Below are 19,684 nucleotides of genomic sequence, written 5' to 3'. Positions count from 1 at the left end.
TCATATAATCACCCTGCTAGTCCACAGATCTCAACATGGATTTCCGCTGTCTGTCTGGAATGTTGTACCCTTTGACCAACAAACCTCAGAGACCCACGTCCCAGTAAACCACTGTTCTATTCCCTAATTCTGAGTTCAACTTCTGTAGATTCCACATATAACTGAGCTCTTCAGGTGTTTTTTTGTCCCTTGTTTATTTCACTTAGTATAATGTCCATCAGCTTTATCCAGGTTGTCACAACTGACAGGCTGTCCTGCCCTTTAAGTCTGAATGACAGTCCACTGTGGTTATGTCACATTTTCTTTGTCCATTCATCCAGTGATGGAAACCAAGGTTGTGACAGTAATTTTAAATGAATCTCTGGTCTGGAGAAATCAGTCACTATTAGTTAGATAGGACAGTTTTATCAAAGCAAAGTTTTCTCTGGTTCTAATATTTCTAGAACAGTTCAGAGCCAAGCTTGAAATAGGCTGAAGAAACACTTGATGGAAAAATTTTCTAACTAGCCACTGTCCGCCGTGTACTAAAAACTCTAGTTTCTGGGTAGCCACAGAAGTAGTATTTTTAAAAATGGAAACCAACAATTCTACCACTAAATCAAGGGGTACCCTTGGATGAATGTGATTTTTGAATTGGGTGCTTCAGGCTCAGCGTTCATACCAAGTCTGGGAGGAAAATGAGAGTCTCATCTAACTTACTAGACACCTGAAATAAATGAAATCCTCTAGTGGAAGGCTAGACCCATTATTTCCAAAGAGACGCAATGCTTCTGTTACCTTTCTGGATTAAAGGAGCCAATTAAATTCTGTGGGAATATCAGGGGAGTTTAATTCACATGTAAATGTATTCAAACTTGTCGTATTAGTTTGTCGTTTCACTGGCAAGAAGTTGCTTCTGTAGTATAAATTAATTATTAGAATATAGACTTCACCGAGCCATCTAATTTCCTGTAATTCCTTCCTATTTCATTTATATTACAAAATGATGTTTCCTTTAGCTCACAGGAGGTTTACGAAAGGGAAAGTCAGTATAGTCATTTTAGGGTATTAATTGAAAGCAAAATGTACATTTTTATAGAAGATTAGAGTTATTTTAGGCTCAGGAAACTGGAAGAGGTCCCTGGAGACCACTTTGGCCTCTACTACTGGTCCTTCACCTAGTCATCATTTTTGGTAGCTGTCACTTCCTAGACAGAAAACCGCAAGCATAGAATGTGGCCGAAGTTAGAAGGCCCCTGCATTATAAAGCTATTCTCTAGGTAAAAATTTCCCCTCTTTCCACACTTCCTTGTACACCAACACTTGGAATCTGTTGGAAGATCCTGAAAGCGACTATTTATTTATTTATTTGCAAACTACTCTACCAATTGCAATGGCTAAAACAACTAAAGGCATTTAGGTAAATTTCCCATAGCTCTATACAACACAACAGAGAGATCAGTGCCCTCTGAGTCCCTCCTGTGCTTCGACTGCTGTGCTGTGAACCCCCAGGCCCTCTCCATTCTAGTTCATCTACTTCTTACCACTGCCATTTCCTGTGAATCCAGCAATCTTATTGTTTTCCTTAAGCCTCTTCTCAAATTTGCCAAATTTATCCAAAGCAAAGCTGTTGAAAACATCTGTTCCACTAAAGATGATAATATTTTTCTATTAGTCCTATTTTCAGCTTTAGAACCTATTTTTATAAAACCCTTTTAGAGCGACATAAAGGGTTCTATTCCAATATCTTAAATGCAGTTTTTAAATGTATGACAATTGTTCCCATCTCCCTTACAGCTGACAGTGAGCGGGCTTGCTAAGGGTCACTGGCAGTGCAGCATTAGCACATTCTCAGATGCTGACTTTCTGGAACTTCTCTCTAATCAAGAGATAAACGCTTGAAAGCTCCTACTTCCCTGTGGCATCTGCAAATATTTCTACACCCAGTCTAACACAAAAAAGAGGCTTCTTGATTCTTTTTCTATCAAAAAGCACAGTGAGATTTTATCGCTGTAGTCCTCTTTGGGTAACTCCTTTTTGAGTTCACAGGGTTTTGAAAATTTCACTTAATGTTACAAAATATGATGTTTCCAGGTGGCTTGCTATTTTGAAGATTATTTAAAATTCTGGACACTCCCTTTTGGAAATGTGCTGTCCATTCTTGAGCCCTTTTTGGCAGCACACACAAGCAGATATTACTGAACACATAGAAGTTTTAATATGCAGGGGGAGAAAGTCATGGTTCGGCATATTTAAAGAATACTACTGACGCAGACACCAGAGACCTGCTTCGATTTGAATGCAGGTCAAAGGGACACTTGAGAAAACTTCATAATGCTGATTTCCTCGTTCTGAAGATGAGTCAGAGGTGGAGAGAGAGGCTGCAGGCATCAGTAGATTCTGCTTATGGAGAAAAGGGAGCCTGAGAAAGCATGCCCAGGGCGGGTGTGGATGCCCATCAGCAGCTTCCGAAAGGATAACACGCTGCAGGAGGTTGGCAGGTTGGCAACGGGGCAAAAGAATGTGCAATGAGCTCTTTAACAAAACTGCGATCTCGCATCCTGCACTGTCCCCCCGAGACCTCTGGGAACCCAGACAGTGCAGAGCCATACCCAATGTGTGTGGCTTCGGTCCTTCCTTCTCCAGTGAATACGCATCTTGCCGCCAGGATGTCACCGAAAGTAACATCAACTGGGTGTTCCACGGGGTAGAAAGCCTGAGAAAAGACAAACACAATGATTTGTCAAACCAGCAGTAAAACCCAGAAACATACACTTGAATCATGTGAGGCCTGGTGGATTCTGGGTGGACCAGATGAAGACAGACACACACACACACACACACACACACACACACACACGCTTGATCATGAGTTCACATTTGGGTTGTATGTGACTGTGTTTTGGTGACCTTTGTCCAATCACCCTCTGTCTTTCTCAATCCTGCTTCCCAGACTCATGTAGTAACTATTCCAAGTCTACGTCAACTTTTAAAAATATTCAAGCATGTCACAGAGAACAACACATGGTATTTTTCTATCTAGGCTGGCTTTATTTCACTGAAGAGTTTCCCAGTTCCATTCATCCTACTACAAATGGCAGAATTTTATGTCTTTCACATTGCAGACGATTCCATTGTGTATGTTGATGCACCACATTCTCTTAATCTATTCACCTATTGACAAACGTGTAGCTGATTCCTCATCTCCCATACTGTGAATAATACTGCAATGAGCAGAGCGATGCAGCTGTCTTTTTCATACGCTGATTTTATTTCCAGTAAACACACGGGCTCTAGCATGGCACGGCAACAGAGATTAAAACCACACATGGAAAGAATTGGAGAAGACAGCAGGTGGGCTCTGACACAAGGAGAAGGGTGAAGTTATGGGGATGCTGACTGTCCAATGTGAGCTGTTCCCACATGCACTTGCTGAAATACTGCAGTGAGCCGCACCGGGATTTACGTATTACCTATCCCCAAATTATAAAGATGACTAATTTTATTTGATGACAAGAATACCAAACCTTAGACGAACAAATACAATTTAATAAATGTCCCCTACTGTAATAAGAGTAAATATAACAACACCAGAACTATTTGAAACACAATCTTTGCTTTAGTGGTCACACTTTATGGAGAGAACTTCACAAAGACTGTACAACACTCTTTAAAAATTAATTTCTCTGATTTTTTTTTTCTCTTTCAAAGTTGAAGAGAGTCCACATACCTGTGGGAGCTGGGGACTCTTGCGTCCAATCAGTGTCCACTGCCCATTTCTTAGTCTGTACCCACTTACTACCTTACCTGTAACAAACAACACAATCTGAATATCTTCAGAACATAAAATACTAAGTATCTTAAGAAAACAGTATGATGAAACAGCACAAGAAGTGTCAAGGTTTTGTGCAAAATCACATTCATTGGAACAGACCAAAGGTCAAATGCACACACATCGATAATACCTGTCATCACCATGGTAAACACTGAGAATTTCACACACAATTTAAAGCTCTTACCTAAATGGTGAGTGTGTACTCTGTAGGCAAACACATGCATTGGATAATTTTGATAATGGCATGAGATGTCAGAATTCACCACTGTGGAAACAAAAGCACAGAAGAAGTCACTACTCCACTGCGATATGATATTCTTTTCTAAAAGTGTGCCTAGGCAATCTACCGCTAGCAGACACACTGGGGGATCCCCTGATGAGGCCAACACGCAGGCTGTCACTTGCTCAGAAGACGCTGAGCACCGATTCTACATCAGCTGTTTCAGTCGGGTAAAGAAAGAGCCCTGTGACCCACATTTTTATGATATTGATTAGCAAAATGACAAGGCTAAGAGCAAAATATCCTTCGGTGGAAACACAGGCTTCACGTTCTACCTTTAGCTTCACCCAGTTGAAAACTTTTACAAATTATTTTTATTTGGGGGAACAAAAGGATTTTTGGGAAAAAAAATCTGAATGCAAACACCTAGGATCACTAGATCTTACAGTTCCTGTTGAGAACGGACTATTGCAGGCACTTTTTTTTACAGTCCAACCATAGCTATTCCAAAACATTTCTTTTATAGTGCATAAATGAAAACTAGCAAAACACATATTGATGGTTGGCTTTAAAAATAATAATTTCCATCAAAACAATTTAATAGATTGGTTACATTAGCCAAGCTTTCAATAACTTGATATAATATCTCAAACCTCATGGATTTTTATTAGTTTTGGAAAATTCGCTTTTAAGTCTCTTCATTTTGCAGGTAGAGAGAGACAACCCAGTTTACCCTGTATCCAAGGCCGAGCAGGTGCTGGATTTGCTGGGCTCTTGGTTTGCGAGTCGTTCCATGCAGCAGCTAACATGCTACAAGTGAAGGACTTTGCCCTTTGTATCTGAAGAATGGATGATTGATTCATAAAAACTCAGGATTTCTTCTTTAATTATATAACCTGCTGCCTACCCCTGGGGCTCACTCCTTGTGAATCTCAATAAACAGAGAATGGAAAAGCAATAAGCTCTCGGATGAGGATAACACAAAAATCTATTTTGAGTCCGAGAACAATAAAGAATTGGTTTTAATTATTTCATGGACTGAAAACCTTGCTCTTTATGAAAAAGTTCATAAAAATACATTGTAAATCCATTGCTACAGATGAGGTAAGAGGGTGACAGGAAATAGAAAAAGAGTATGACTCACCTTTCTCTCCGGGGGGTATAACAGTGTCAACAGACATCATAAGGTACATGCCGGCAATTAAAGGCTGGCTGCAGAAAGAGTAACACGCTTTTCAATATCTCAGAGTCTTTGAAAACTAAGTTATACCTTAGTACATCAATACGTAAAATGTGATTCTTGTGAGATGCTAAAATGAAACAATGTAGAAATATTGGTAGAATATAAGAAGTCTTCAAAAAGTTCATGAAAAATAAACATTTCAAACATGTTTGCATCAAAGTAAATTTACATGTTTTAATTCCATTCCCATTAATTATCTGAGGTCCCTTTATATATTTGCTTTCTTAAGAATCACTTCTGGGTGTGGAAACAATGGTCTTACTCACTTTCCTGTAGCCCTTCATACTTGGCACCCTAATCAACTGTGTAAAGACCATCAAAATAAAATATCGAGATAAGATAAAATAATAAAAAAAGAAAAAATAATAATCACTTCTGGGGTCTGGTGTGAGCCTAGTGGCTAAATCCTTGCCTTGCAAGCACCAAGATCCCATATGGGCTCCAGTTCATGAACCAGCTGCTTTACTTCCCATCTAGCTCCCTGCTTGTTACCTGGGAAAGCAGTCGAGGATAGCCCAGAGCCTTGTTCACTGCACCCGCATGGGAGACCTGGAAGAAGCTCCTGGCTCCTGGCTTTTGACTGGCTTAGCACTAGCTATTGTGGCCACCTGGGGAGTGAACCACTGGATGGAAAATCTTTCTCTCTGTATCTCCTTCTCTCCGTATATCTGTCTTTCCAATAATAATAATAATAATAAAACAGATCTTATAAAAAGGAATGCCTGTTTTTCTTTCTTAAGGCAAAATAAAGGTTCTTGTGATGATAAATTCTATTCATCATCTTGGCTAGGCTACTGTGCCCAGTGCTGTGGTCATACACTGGCCTGGGTACTTGGAAGGTATTAATCTTAGTACATACTGATATTAATATACAGATGTGATTCACACTGAGTCAAGCAGATTATCCTGCAGTCAGCTGAAAGTCATCCTTAAGAGAAAAAACTGAGACCCCCCGAAGAGGAGGGAACCTCAACTATAAGTGGCAGTGAGACAAGAATCGAACATCCAACACTGTCCCATATGTCTACCTTTGCTTTAGATTTTGGACTTGTCAGTCTCCATGCACATGTGAGCTAGTCCTTAAAAGTACCTTCTGTTTCCCTTCTCTCTCTCTCTCTCTCTCACTCTCACACACACACACCTCAGTCAAAACAAATGAAGCAATTGTTCCTAACAACCAGAAAAAGCAGCAAAGCAATGCTTTGTCACTTCTAAGATCTCATTACAAAAAGATTCAGGCTTACACCTGTCTTTTCTTACTTTTTTTTTTTTCTGTGATGGAAGCCTGTTGCCATTTTGTAAACTTCATTGTTTATGCATCCCAGGGCAAGGAAACGACGTGAGCCCAGTCAACAGCAAGAAAAGAATGAAGCTGCTAACAACCACTGAGTGTCTTGGAGATGATTCCTGCCCAGGGAAGCCTCAGGATGACAGATGTCAATGTCACCTCTGCCAAGACTTGACACAGCTGCTGTGTGAGAACATTGGTCAGAAGACCAGCTGAATGGTCCTCCGGTTCCTGACACAGGGAAACTGGGTCACTTCTTCTTTTGAAATAATGTTCTGTTCTTTAGTAAGTCTAGGTGAATTTTTCATCCACAGCAAAACAAAAAACCAAAAAAAAAAGGTAATAATAATAATAGAGTGACTTTCCCAACTCCCAAATGCTCCCAAATCTTCAAGTTTAGTCTTCCTGCTGGAAGTACTTACGGTTGCCGTGTGAGATGGATGGACACTCCAGAACAGTCCTTGTGATTATCTGTAGACACACAAGCAAACACAGCTTGTTGAAACAAATGAGTTCAAACAGAAAAACCGTAAGTGTTTGTAGCTGAATACGGTGACAACCGCAAGGTGATGTTTCACTTCTACAGTGCTTTACGGGTGGTGGAGTAGTTTCTCTGTCATTTACTCCTCAGGCTCACTGAGACATCACAACAGCAACAACAGAACTCTAACAGAATGCAGCCTGTGAACTTCTTGAGAACGAAATTGAAAATCAAATTTCTTAGCACTTCTGCAGACATAACAGACATCAAGAATATATCTACAAAAACATTGCTTCCAAAGCTCCATGTACTATCTGTTTGATTAACAGGCCAATACTTATTTGGTATCTTAATTGGAAGCAAGTAGGTAAAATGAACAGCTGGAAGTAGGAGCTATGACAGAGAAACCTAGGGAAAAGATCCACCCCCAAGAAGCAAGTGACTCTAATACAAAACAGATTCAAACAAAATGCTTTGGGGTTTGGAAGAGAACGCAATTTTAACTAATAGAAGGAACTATTGTAGGTAACAGAAGTGGAATATAAAATGGGATAAAACTACATATATCCCTACGGCTAAAACATGCAGAAAAATTCATGGAATGAGTGGTTTGCTGCAATGTGGTAGCAAACAACTGGATCTTTCACTTGTCACCAACTGAAGAAGCCCACGATGCAAACTTTGAAAGTTTCCCCATTTTTAGTCCGTAATGTCCAGATCCATTCATGGGTTCACCTTGCCTGGTTTCTAACCCATCTTCCTTTCCAGCTTCTAAATGAAAATCACAAACCAATCTTATTGCACTCAAACTTTGCTCCACAACTTGGAGATCTCTTTATCTTTGCCAATAACACTTCAGACACTTCTTATAAGCTCTTTCTTCCTTGTGTCTCTCCCTACCCCCAGTCCAAATAATGCACAAGTTTCAAATCTTTATCTAAACTCTTATCTCCATTGACCTTGTTGAACTCCCACCAGAAGCCATGAATAATGGTGACTTACACATACACATCTAGAGAGGAAGCAGTGTACTAATGAATACTGGCAGATGAGGGGGTGGGCATTTGGCTCGGCAGTTGAGCTGATGTTTGGGATAATTATATCCCATAACAGAATATTTATTTCCACCTCAACTTCCTGCATCTGCACAACTGAGGAGGCATAAAGTGATGGCTCAAGAACCTGGGTCTCTGCCATCCACACATGGAAAACCTGGCTTGAATTCTGGGTTCCTGGACTGTCCTTGGCAAGTGTTTGGAGAGTGAATCCAGGGATAAAAGATTCCCCCTCTCTCTCTCCTCCCTATCAACCCCAATTTTCAAATGAAAACTAAATACTCAAGCATTGTAAAACGTATCAGATGGAATAGATGTTTTAAAACATTTTTTTCCTTAGCTATAATATTCATTACAAATGCAAAGATAGTTACACATGTAAGTTTATAGTAGGAGATAATTAACAAGATATGCGTTTTGATTTACCCTGACAAAGCTGAGAAAGTACAGTAAATCATAGTTACTACTTTGGGAATCAAAATAAAAGGAAATTGCTTTATAGAGTGTTAAGTTTGATCTTAACAAAAACAGTACAGAAGTAAGTTAAATGATAAGCAATTCATATTTAAGCCGCTTGGGTTTTATTTTTTGAAGCTGTCATTTTATGGAAGGATCTCTTTTATAGTCTTCTACATCAATTTCAATGGGATCCTAGCCTCATCATAATTTCACCAATTTCTTTTTTTATTACTACTAAAGAGATAGTGCATTATGATGATCATCAATCACCATAGGTCTGCTTCAACTTTGGTTATGCTTTTAGGCTGTTGGGTACAGAAAGCATACTTAGTTGCAGCCCTTTAAACAAAACAGAATAAAAAACTGGTGGATCTCAAGCACTTCTAACTTGACCCTGAAAAAGGCATACAAAGCATGTGGCTGATACCAATGTGTATGGCTCTGCACTGATGAAAAGGACTGAACCAGATAAACCCATACCATCTTTGTAGTTTGTGTAATGTTATGTAGATTAGAAACACCTGCTCGTCAAAAACAAACACTTTGAAGGACACACGCATAATGAAAAATACAACACTTTACGCCATTGTCCTGTGGGGAATAGGGTTATGAATGCCTAGTCTGAAAAGAACATTAGCTATCTGCAGAGATCAGAAGAGGATGTTAGCAAAAGTTGGCGTAGTGGCAGTGTAAGCTAAACCTCCATCTTTAGTGCGGGCATCCCACGTAAGTGCTGGTTCCAGTTGCAGCCATGCTTCTAATCCAGCTCCTAGCTGATGATAGTGGAGGAGGGCCCAAGGCTTTGGCCCCCTGCAACCAGATGAGAGACCCAGAAGAAGCTCCTAGCTTGCAGCTTTGGACTGGCCCAGCTCTGGCTGCTGTGGCCATTTGGAGAGTGAGCCACAGATGGAAGATCTTTCTCCCTTTCTTTGTAACTCTTTCAAACAAAAACAAATAAAGCTTTAAAAAAAAAAAAAACTATCACTCTTTTCTACCAGGTGAATTTCAAACACCCAGAGACTTAGCTAATTAGCTCAGCTGACACCTTTTTTCATATGTACAATGAAATCGCACCTTACGAGATTATTTCGAAAAACAGGAATGATGCTTCATGCCATATTGCCCCTGCAGCAGGCACTCCCTGCACCCTGAGCTATAGTGACAACAGCATCCCCAGCTTCCCTGCTCTCAGCAAGCTGCTGTTTTCTAATAACAGCGTGGGGCAGGGAAGAGAGGAAACGGGCACCAAACAGGCCATCGGTGCAACTCAGTCAACCCAACAGGCTGATGGGCCAGTGGCCAGCTGTTTCACCTACTGTTATCAGCAAAGGGTCTGATTTCAGCCACATTGTATTTCAACTGGATGAAACAGAGGTCTGGGAAAGAACAGTTTAGATAAAAAAGAAGGGTCAAGAACTTGCGGGGGGTGGGGGGACACCAGGTATGTGCTGGGGACAGAAGGAGGGTCCATGTGGATGAGGCATAGGGAACAAGAGTATGGGAAGTTGCAGACTGAAGAGTCCAGGCTCCACAGGTGAAGAGTCGGGGGTTTATTCCGCGTGCAAAGGAAAGACAGAATCACACAGGTACCTGACGCCAGCGCATCATACACCAAGGACTGACACCTCTTTTTAAAAGTTATTCTAATTGTACTATGCCAGGAGATGGAGTCCCACCAACTCCCCAACCCTCATATCACATACCTCCAAGCAAAACACTCAAAGAACACTGTAAGCTGGCTCTTGGGTTTTTATTGTTAAAAACAAACAAACAACAACAAAAAACTTGGGTGACTCCTGGCTTCAGCCACTGGCTCAGCTCCAGCCATTGCTGCCACTTGGGGAGTGAAATGGCAGATGCAGGATCTTTCTCTCTGTCTCTCTCTGTCTTTGTAAATCTGATCTGCATTTCCAATAGGAAAACACACACACACACAGAACAAACTTGGGTGAATCAAATTTTGATCTCTACACCCTGGCTGATCATTCTCGACTGTCTTCCTTTGCTCTGTTCCTGTGTCATAAATTGCAAAGGAAAACAGGGATATCAAAAGAGGAAAAAGCACTAGAACTGAAACTTGTTAAGTTATAGACACTGCACAAAAGATACTTTTGGGAAGTCATCAATGAAGGAAAGAAATTTTAGTAAAATAACTATTACGATCTAACTGAAAGGTAATTTTTCTTGAATCAGGAAGGTATGAGGTAGGGTCTCTGACACCCGAGCATTTGAGCACCCCGTAAATGCCATCATTTTCCATTCAGTATGGCTGAATACTTGGTCCCCCACTCTCCATGCAGCTAAGGCTTACTTCCTATCATGCCCCAGATACCGGGACCCCTTCCTGCCTTCTTGGAGACCACTGTGTGAACTGCAGCCCAACTCCACATCCTGTCTCCTCTGCGTCTTCCCTCTAGAAGGATGACCTCAACCAGCCAGGTGGCAGTTTTGCTTCTAGGAGCTGCCCACACTCCAGTGTGAGTGTGTATCCTTTTCATGCCTTTCAATAAACCCTCCCTTCCGTTCACCTCTACCTAACCCTCCAGCCTGTATTTGTACAGGCAGGAAGACAAGAACATGGATTAAATGCAGCTGAGGACCTTCCCCAGCCCAGCCAGGGTTTCGGACCTCAGAGCCTGATTTGGGCTCTCCCAATCCCCGGAACAGGACTGTGGAGGAGCTGAATATGTACTATTTTAAGATTCTTCTATGATGTTAAGCAATAAACCTCACTTTAACCAAATTGCAAGACTGATTCTGAGTTCTGGGCTAGAAGTCAGTTCAACAGATTCCATGTTCTTTAGAAGGCCATTTTTATGTGGATATTGAAGATGTTGTTCACATATGTACCCATTTACGGGATACAACAGTTATGCAATGTTCAGACAGCTCTTCTTTTCCAGGTTACTTTTCATTCTTACTTTAGTTTTCTGATTTCTAACTAAACAGTGCTCTCTCCTACCATGAATTGGGCTGCAAGCTCATTCTCTCCCTATGGCCTGCTAGCAAAATACCTGACATTAGCTAATGATGTTATTCGATATTTACAGAGAGATGAATCTATGACATCCCCGCAAACGAGATCTTCCATGATTGGTATTCTTTTGTGGCAACAAAAAATTTTACCCTAATTATTTACAAGATATGAAAATGGAAACTTTGTTGATAAGACAAACACCAGATGAAATTGGGAAGGATATTTCATTATGTAATCATATTCCATTATTAATGTCACATGCATGCTGAGACTTGGGAAAAGTTTGCAGAAAAACAGAAATGAAAGATTGCACTAAATTTCCATGAACTTTTTGAAGTTCACTTACATACAGAACCTTTTGTACTTAATGAAGACATTTATGATAGAAAAGCCTAAAGAACTATTTTTAAAAGAACATATAAAATAGTAAAATCTAATAAGGCCCGAGAAGAACGGTACAGCAGTTGGTCATATTGGAGAGGCTATATCTGAATGGTACGACATCTAAAAAATACTCTGATCATGAATGAAATGAGTATTTCCGGATCCTGGATGAAACCTGAAAACAGCATTCTATCAGAATCTAATCTCGAGTGAGATGCAAACTGGATGGCTGTTGCACAGGGTCCTTGCTGGCCTGTTTTGAGAAATTGCTTTCCTCTGCTTAGGGAAAGATGTATAACCGCAGCAAGGTATTCCATCAAATCTATAGACTCATAGAAGTCAGAACTGAAAGGGGCCTTGGAGATGATGGAGTTCTACCTCCTGCACTTTGTGAGAAGGGAAAAAAGAGGCACCAATGAGAAAGAGAGCGACCCAAAATACTACAGCTAACCAGGGACACAGCTGGCTATCAGATCCAATTCTCCGATGTTAATGTTTAATAGATGCAAAAAGAACAAAAAGAGTTCTCATAGAGACTTGCAAAGCATTTCACCTGTGAAACATCCTGAATCTGAGACAAAGGAATTCAGCAAGAACAGATAAGTAACCAATAGTACTTAAGGACCTCCACTTAAGCAGGAAGCTCAATTCTCCTAATGGGAGGCGAATGCATGGGATATGAGGTTATCCATCCCAAACTATCGAGCTTGCTTTTCTAATAGCTTGTCCTTCCTGCTTGGAATCCTAGCTAAGTAGTGCACTGAGTCTGTGGAATAATGTACGATAATAACCTATTAGCCTTGGGTTTTTTGAAGTTTGTTGGTCTCCTCTACTTTTCCCTCTAGACTTGATGAGCTCATCCTGTCCTGACTGCTTCCTGCTTCCATGAAAGGATAAGTTAACCACTGATCCTGAGGGAACCAATGCATCCCACTAATTGGAAAGGTCCTTCAGAAAGACAGAGGAAGAGTGGGCTTCCTTCCCTGTCCTCTCCCCAGAAGCAAAAGCACACACCGCCATGTTCTACCATCCAAGATCATCATTTGGGAGGATGGATTCTTCCCTTAAGGAAGTTTTAGAACCATAAGCAAGTTTGTGGAGAAGTGTCATCTTTAACAACAAAAATTGATTTTAGAGATCCTGGAAACCAACAGTATTCTCCCCTCCCAGTGTTTCCTGAACCTTACAGCTGACTGACTGCCCTCCCCATCATGGTTGCACAAACAGAATGAATCAGAGGTGCCGTAGCAATCACCAGGAGCAATAACACATGGCTGCAGATGCTGTAACGAGCAGCGGACTGCTAAGCCTTCGTGATCATTACCTTCCGGGTCTCTCGTCTAAATTAGCAACATTAAATTAATGGGGCAGATGATGTTTTGCTGAGACTGAGTCATGGCTCCCAAGGTGATCAGGAATATGAGCTTATTTGGGGATTCATTTCGAAAGTCATGAGAAAGTTTCATATAATTAAAATTTTCTTAGAAATCCCTAAGGAGATTCAAGAGCGAGGGCTCTTAATATATCCAGCACAGTCAGTTTTAACCTAGCATACGCTACCTAGAAAAACTCCCTTTCATAAAAGAAGATGAAATAAAGAGGTTGCAGGAAGAGCAAAATTTGAAAGATTTCATTAGCACCTGACCAGCCTTTGGCATTGCAACAGATTTCTGAGAGTCATATCAATTGGGCCATGTCTAAGTATTTTAAATAGATTTCTACACAGTTGGGCTATGTTACGTTACAAAATTATTTCTGTACAAGTGAAACCCTTCTGCAGAGACAGGAACGCGCGCGCACACACACACACACACACACACACACACACACCTGAGAAACCAGCCCACTCAGGTCTGATCTCGCATTCACTGTTGGTACAGGAAATACTGAAGAGAAGCTGAGTGTTACTGCAGCTTAGCACTCCCCTCCCTTTTGGTACAACCTGGAGTATAAATGGAGCTTCCATGTCACTTAGATTGCTCAGAAGAGACAATCACCCACATTAATGGGAAAAAGTAGAGCCTAGGGATTTTTTTTAGTTCCTTTAAAACAAACTTTGAATGATCGAATTTCTCCTAGAGAATTTATGGATGCCTGAAAGCATTTTTTTCAGAGCCTTCAACACTCTGCAGTTCTAGAAATATCAGGACAAAACAGTCCCTATTGCTGAAACAGCAGCACCTTAAGCTGTCTTGCCAAACGTGTGTCTGCTTAGCAAAACAGAGCTGAAAGGGGGCACTGTGAAAACAAGACCGAGTCTCAGAGAGGTTTTCCTGCAGGCTGCTGGATGCTGGCTTAGCAGACAAGCCTCAGTGCTAAATAAACCAGCACCGTGGAAAAAAAAAAAAAAGAGTCTTCAAAAAAAAAATTCCTTTTGAAGCTGTCACCACAATGAGTTAGCCTCTTTTGATTTTGTATTCACTGCTTTGGGACCAGCAATTACTAGCTTCCATTTGCCTCGTGGCAAGAAAGAGAAAATGCATTTATCCATCCTGCGCGAAGATGACTTTCACAAATGATGGCCTGTGCCTGTTCCCCAAAGAGATCAAATGGAAGGCGGGTGGGCAGGCTCACCACGCTGCCCGCACAGTGGGTCTGTGTGAGCGGGATGTTACAGCAGCACGGCTCACGCCCTTTCTGCCTCCCTCTTCTACGAAGGCAAAGGGGGCAAAGGGAATCGGCAGTGAAGTGAATGACTTGCATTATTTCTTCCCTCAGGATTACTGGGCTTGCTCCAAAGAAGTAAAAATAAAAGACAACACGTACCAAACCTAGGTAAATATTGTAGTTTAAGAAAACGGGGCGGGAGGGGAGGGATAGCTCAACTGGCTAATTTTCTGCCTGCAAGTGCAGAAATCTCATGTGTGCATGGGTTCATGCCCCTGCTGTTCCACCTGCCATCCAGCTCCCTGCTTGTTGCCTGGGAAAGTAGAGAAAGAAAGGTTCAAAATCTTGGAGCCCTGCAAGAGAAACCTGGAAGAAGCTCTTGGCTTTACATCATCTCGGCTCCAGCCATTGCAACCATTTGGGAGTGAACTAGTGGAAGGAAGATCTTTCTATCTCTCCTTCTCACTAGAAATGTACCTTTCCAGTAAATATTACTAAATCTTAAAGATTGACACATGGCAGAGGGGAAAAACCCTCTATTTTAAATAAATAATTAAGAAAGGAAAGAAGGTAGGAAGGAAGGGAAGGAAGAAAAGAGGGAGGGAGGAGGAAGGGAGGAAGAGAGAGAGAGGGAAAGAAAGAAAAGGAAAGGAAAATAGGGTTCCAAGTTTGGTTTTCTGGTTGGTTTTGAACTCCTTTTTTTTAAAGATTTATTTTATTTTTATTGGAAAGTGAAATAGCATAGAGGAGGAGAGACAAAGATCTTTCATCTGATGATTCACTTCCCAGGTGTCCATAATGGCTGGAGCTGCAGTGATCTGAAACCAGGGGCATGGAGCCTCTTTCGGGTCTCTGACGTGGGTGCAGGGTCCCAAGGCTTTGGGTCATCCTCAACTGCTTTCCCAGGCCACGAGCAGAGAGCTGGATGGGAAGCAGGGCCGCTGGGATTAGAACTGGTACCCACACGGGATCCCAGTGCGTGCAAGGCAAGGACTTCAGTGGCTAGACTACCGTGCCGGGCCCGGTTTTGAATCGCTTCTTGAACTATCATATACAGGAAAGTACACAGAGCATAGGCACAGCTGCACCGAGGGAACCGACAGCTGGAACCAGAAACATGAATCTCCCACCAGCGTTTCCTTCCTGCGGCACTGAATCATCTGCTAGTTCTGTCTGCTGCATTTATACTTGCCTTTCTGAAAGAGCTGCTTTTTTGGTGGGAAAGGCTTAACTGTTACTCCTAGTTACTAAGACATCCTTCTTTTGTGATCTCTCCTTCCTCCCAACCAAAAGTCTTATCAACCACTTTTCACTCCTTTTTCTGGCACATCTGCTTTTAAGATGATAATGACCTTCTTTTTGCATGTTCCAATTACTGTCTGTTTTCTCCACGGAAGCCAGAATGAACTTACGCCTGTCCAGGAACCATGGAGAAAGCCCTAGATAAAATAAATACTGGAATGAAGAATGGTGTCAAATGTTTAATGCAAGAATCTCCCAGAATGTGAAATAGAAAGCTGAAAAACCTATTTTTATATCAAATGTTCTATCAAAATATTTGTGAATATTCATAAGAGTATTTTTATACAAAGTGCACTACACAGTATCTACACTTTGCTTGCATTTTCAAAACATTTTGGTATTGAAATAAATTTATCTTTTAATTCTATTCTCCATGAACTTATTAAAATTTGTGTGTGTGTATAGTGAAGTTTACATTTTAACCCCTTTGGAATTCTCAATTTTTGCAACGATGCGTGGTCTTGCTTTTGTTTAACTTAAACCTCTACATTCTCATGAATGATAAACAAAGAAAGAGCAATTTGGCAGCAAAACCGCCCAGTTTTGATTCGGAAGAAGGAAGTTTATATTCTGCAAAAACTGTTATTTAATTGGAATATATGTTTTGGATGCTCACTCAACCTAAAGCCAGTGCCTACATTTCTAACCTAATTATCTTCTCCAAGTTAAAACATTATTCTGTATTGTGTTGTCCTTTTGTTGTGACAAAATAACTCTGAAGCATCTAATTTGCATATCATTCTGAAAGCACACAGTGCTTGGTTATCAAGTAGGGAATGCACTTCGCACACTCTGCTCATAGATTTGACTTGGCATTACTTCCACCCATTCAATACATTTATACTTTGTAATGGGGCATGAGGAGTAATAATGAAATATTTTATAAATCACTTCTGGATGGAAAAGTAATCTACAAATGCTACATATTTACACCATATTAATGTCAAAATCTGGAAATACTTAATGACACCAACACAAACAAGTCTTTGGCAAGGCAGATCTATAGAGAGAAGGAGAAACAGGGAAGGATTGTTTGTGCTCTGCTTCACGCCCAAAGAAGCCAAAATGGCTGAGCAGAGCCAACCCAAAGCCAGAAGCCTGGAGCTTCTTCCAGGTCTCCCAGGCAGTACCAGGTCCCAAGGCTTTGGGCCATCCTCAACTGCTTTCCAAGGTCACCAGCTGGATGTGAAGTGGAGCAGCCTGTACACAAACTGGTGCATATATGAGATTCCAGCATGTGCAAGGTGAGGATTCAGCTCCTGGGCCGTCGCACTGGGTCCCCAAAGTGAGTCTTAATTGTAACTAAAATGTCAGTATTGAAGGGTCTGTGCTTACTAATCACATCTTATCTGACTTCAGTTCTTAATCAGGACAACCTCACAATTGCATTGAGAAACAAGGATGCAGAATGCTTGCAGGGAATTGGGGCTAGAAAAGTGTGGGGCAGGGGATTTGTCAGGAGTCACGTGGAACATAGAAAAATCTGTGGCTCCAGACAACAGCTTATGTGTTTGAAGAGCATAATCTGTGGATTTGGGAAATGTTTGCATGGTCTTCATCAAATGCTTTTTAACAAATTATCATGGATGTGTTTAGTGTATCCTTTCCAACTTGCAAATCAACTAACATAGAGTTAGGAGTAAATGGGAAATGGGATACCCTAATGCTGAACCACTCCCCCCACCCCCGCAGCTTCCTGTTTTCTTTAGAATTTCTGAACTATGATAAGCAAATGGCCTAAGCCACGAGGAGAGCAGCCAGTAGTGCCACCCAGGATAGGGGCTCGGCTGAAGCTTGTGTGACCAGGACCACAACCACTGTGGCCAGGTCCCTGCAGCTGACTTCGCTGCCATTGACTTGCATCTCCTGAATTCTGTGTGAGCCAGTGTGCAAGTAAGAATCTGCTTCATTTTTTTCCAGTCAATTCACTTTAGTTTAAAGTGAAATGCTAATCACTTCTAATCCAATAGAATTAATTAGTTGATGACTAAGTAGCTCTGACTACCTTGATGAAAGGAGTTAATGATATGAGTGATTAAAAAACATGAGTTACAAAAGGCTAAATGAGGGTAAAGGAAAAGATTTCTCAAAAAAGCAAGTGTAATGACCAAAAGTCTGCAAAACTAAATTGCATGCAGGAAAGTTTTTTTTCCCCCCCAACAGAAAAGAGATTACTTAGCTTAACTACTATATTGTTCAATATAGAGTTGCTTTTTAAAAGATCCACAGTTTTAAGCAATACAATTCTTAAAATAACTGTAAGGAATAAAATATTCTGAATATATTCTTTCAGAAACAGATGAAACTGTAGTGATTTGCATATGTTTTCAGAACCAAATGGCTGAAAATGTAATTCCTGATGCATATGGGCTGTGCTTGGGTATTAAACAGGTGTCCAATAGAATGAATGAACTGACTAGGGCGTATTTAATCTTCCCATACTGGAGATGAAAGGCAGGAAATGAGAGAAGCAGGGAGCTCAGGGGCAAAGCGACTGGCAAGAGGCAACACCACTGGTAACAGGTATCTTTTGGATTCTTTGAGGAGTTCGTGAATAGCTCCGAAAACCATTCACAAGACTCATATCAACCTGCTAGGTCATAACGAAGGTTACACAAATGAAGAGCATCTTACTATAATTTTCCTGAAGTCAGTGAAATTACCAAGCATCCTAATTCAGAAAAAAAAAAACCCCTGCCTAACAAGGAAAAAGATTCCTTGATATGTCACAATGATGGGGACAAATGGGGGATGAGTTCAAACATCATGATCTTTATTCATATTACATCTATCGGGCAGGAGTTCACTTTCTGTGTAACCATGGCTCAAAGTACTTTTAACAATATTGAGTCCATTACTTGTGTAATATAGTTAGGGCATGAACTCTGGCACATAAGCAAACTAGAAATCCAACACAAATTAAATTCCTTTACTTTTTAATGGCAATGGAGTAGAAGATTTACCACCCGAAGCAAGCCAGGCAACCTTTCTGAGTATTGATTTTCACTTCTGTAAAATGGAGAGGCTGGGCTAAAAGATCCCTTCTAATCACACCCTGAACCCTTTCTATTCTCAATCTCTGATTTAAAAAACCAAGTGCTTTCAGTATGGTGTGGTGGCCTAGTGGCTAAAGACCCAGCCTTGCACGTGCCGGGGATCCCATATGGGCGCCTGTTCTAATCTCCGCAGCCCTGCTTCCCATCAAGCTCCCTGCCTGTGGCCTGGGAAAGCAAATGAGGAAGGCCCAAAGCCTTGGGAACATGCCCCCCTGCATGGGAAACCTGGAGAAAATTCCTGGCTCCTGGCTTTGGACTGGTGCAGCACCGGCCATTGCAGTAACCTGGGGAGTGAATCATCGGATGGAAGATCTTCCTCTCTATCTCTCCTCCTCTCTACATAACTGACTTTGCAATAAAAATAAATAAATCTTAAAAACAAACAAACAAACAGGTGCTTTAACAGTAGATTAGTGCAGAATACAAAGATGTAAGAGAGAATCAGTGCTTTGTTCCTAGAGGAGTGATCTAGCTTCTTCTCACGAAAGGGACCTCTCAGCCCATCTCCATCCTCCCCTTCACCCAAAAGGGAGAAGACTACCGAGCTTTGGGCAGGTGGAATCTAGTTAATCATTTCTCTCTCTCTCCCAAAATGGCTCCCATGTTTCTCTCTCTCTCTCTCTCATCTCTTTCAACCCTAAGAAGGTACTATTCAAAAAATAATTGGAAACGGAACTAAAGTCTGCTTCCAGTGCAAAAGTGAGAAAACCAGGTATACAAACGATGACAAAAAGATCATGAAAAATATGTATCACATTATGTATGATTATCACACTGTAGATGCATATCACAAAAATT

The 19,684-nt window shown here is 41.1% G+C and overlaps 1 protein-coding gene across 20 annotated transcripts in view; it reads right to left on the bottom strand.

Moving 5' to 3' along the window:
* Window positions 1-19,684, bottom strand: part of PAM (peptidylglycine alpha-amidating monooxygenase) — a 140,901-nt gene that overhangs the window by 60,677 nt on the left and 60,540 nt on the right. For all 20 annotated transcript variants that reach the window (XM_040986094.1, XM_040986097.1, XM_040986098.1 and 17 more), the window contains 5 exons: window positions 6,988-7,036; window positions 5,179-5,246; window positions 3,999-4,079; window positions 3,710-3,786; window positions 2,592-2,695 (listed from right to left, as the gene is read on the bottom strand). In XM_040986094.1, coding sequence (XP_040842028.1) covers window positions 2,592-2,695; window positions 3,710-3,786; window positions 3,999-4,079; window positions 5,179-5,246; window positions 6,988-7,036 — 379 coding nt within the window. The remainder of the gene's footprint in view (window positions 1-2,591; window positions 2,696-3,709; window positions 3,787-3,998; window positions 4,080-5,178; window positions 5,247-6,987; window positions 7,037-19,684) is intronic.

Source organism: Ochotona curzoniae, unplaced genomic scaffold (genome assembly GCF_017591425.1).
Source record: "Ochotona curzoniae isolate NIBS_2020 unplaced genomic scaffold, NIBS_Ocur_1.0 contig_4501, whole genome shotgun sequence".
NCBI lineage: Eukaryota > Metazoa > Chordata > Mammalia > Lagomorpha > Ochotonidae > Ochotona > Ochotona curzoniae.
This window is presented reverse-complemented; position numbering and strand designations above follow the sequence as displayed.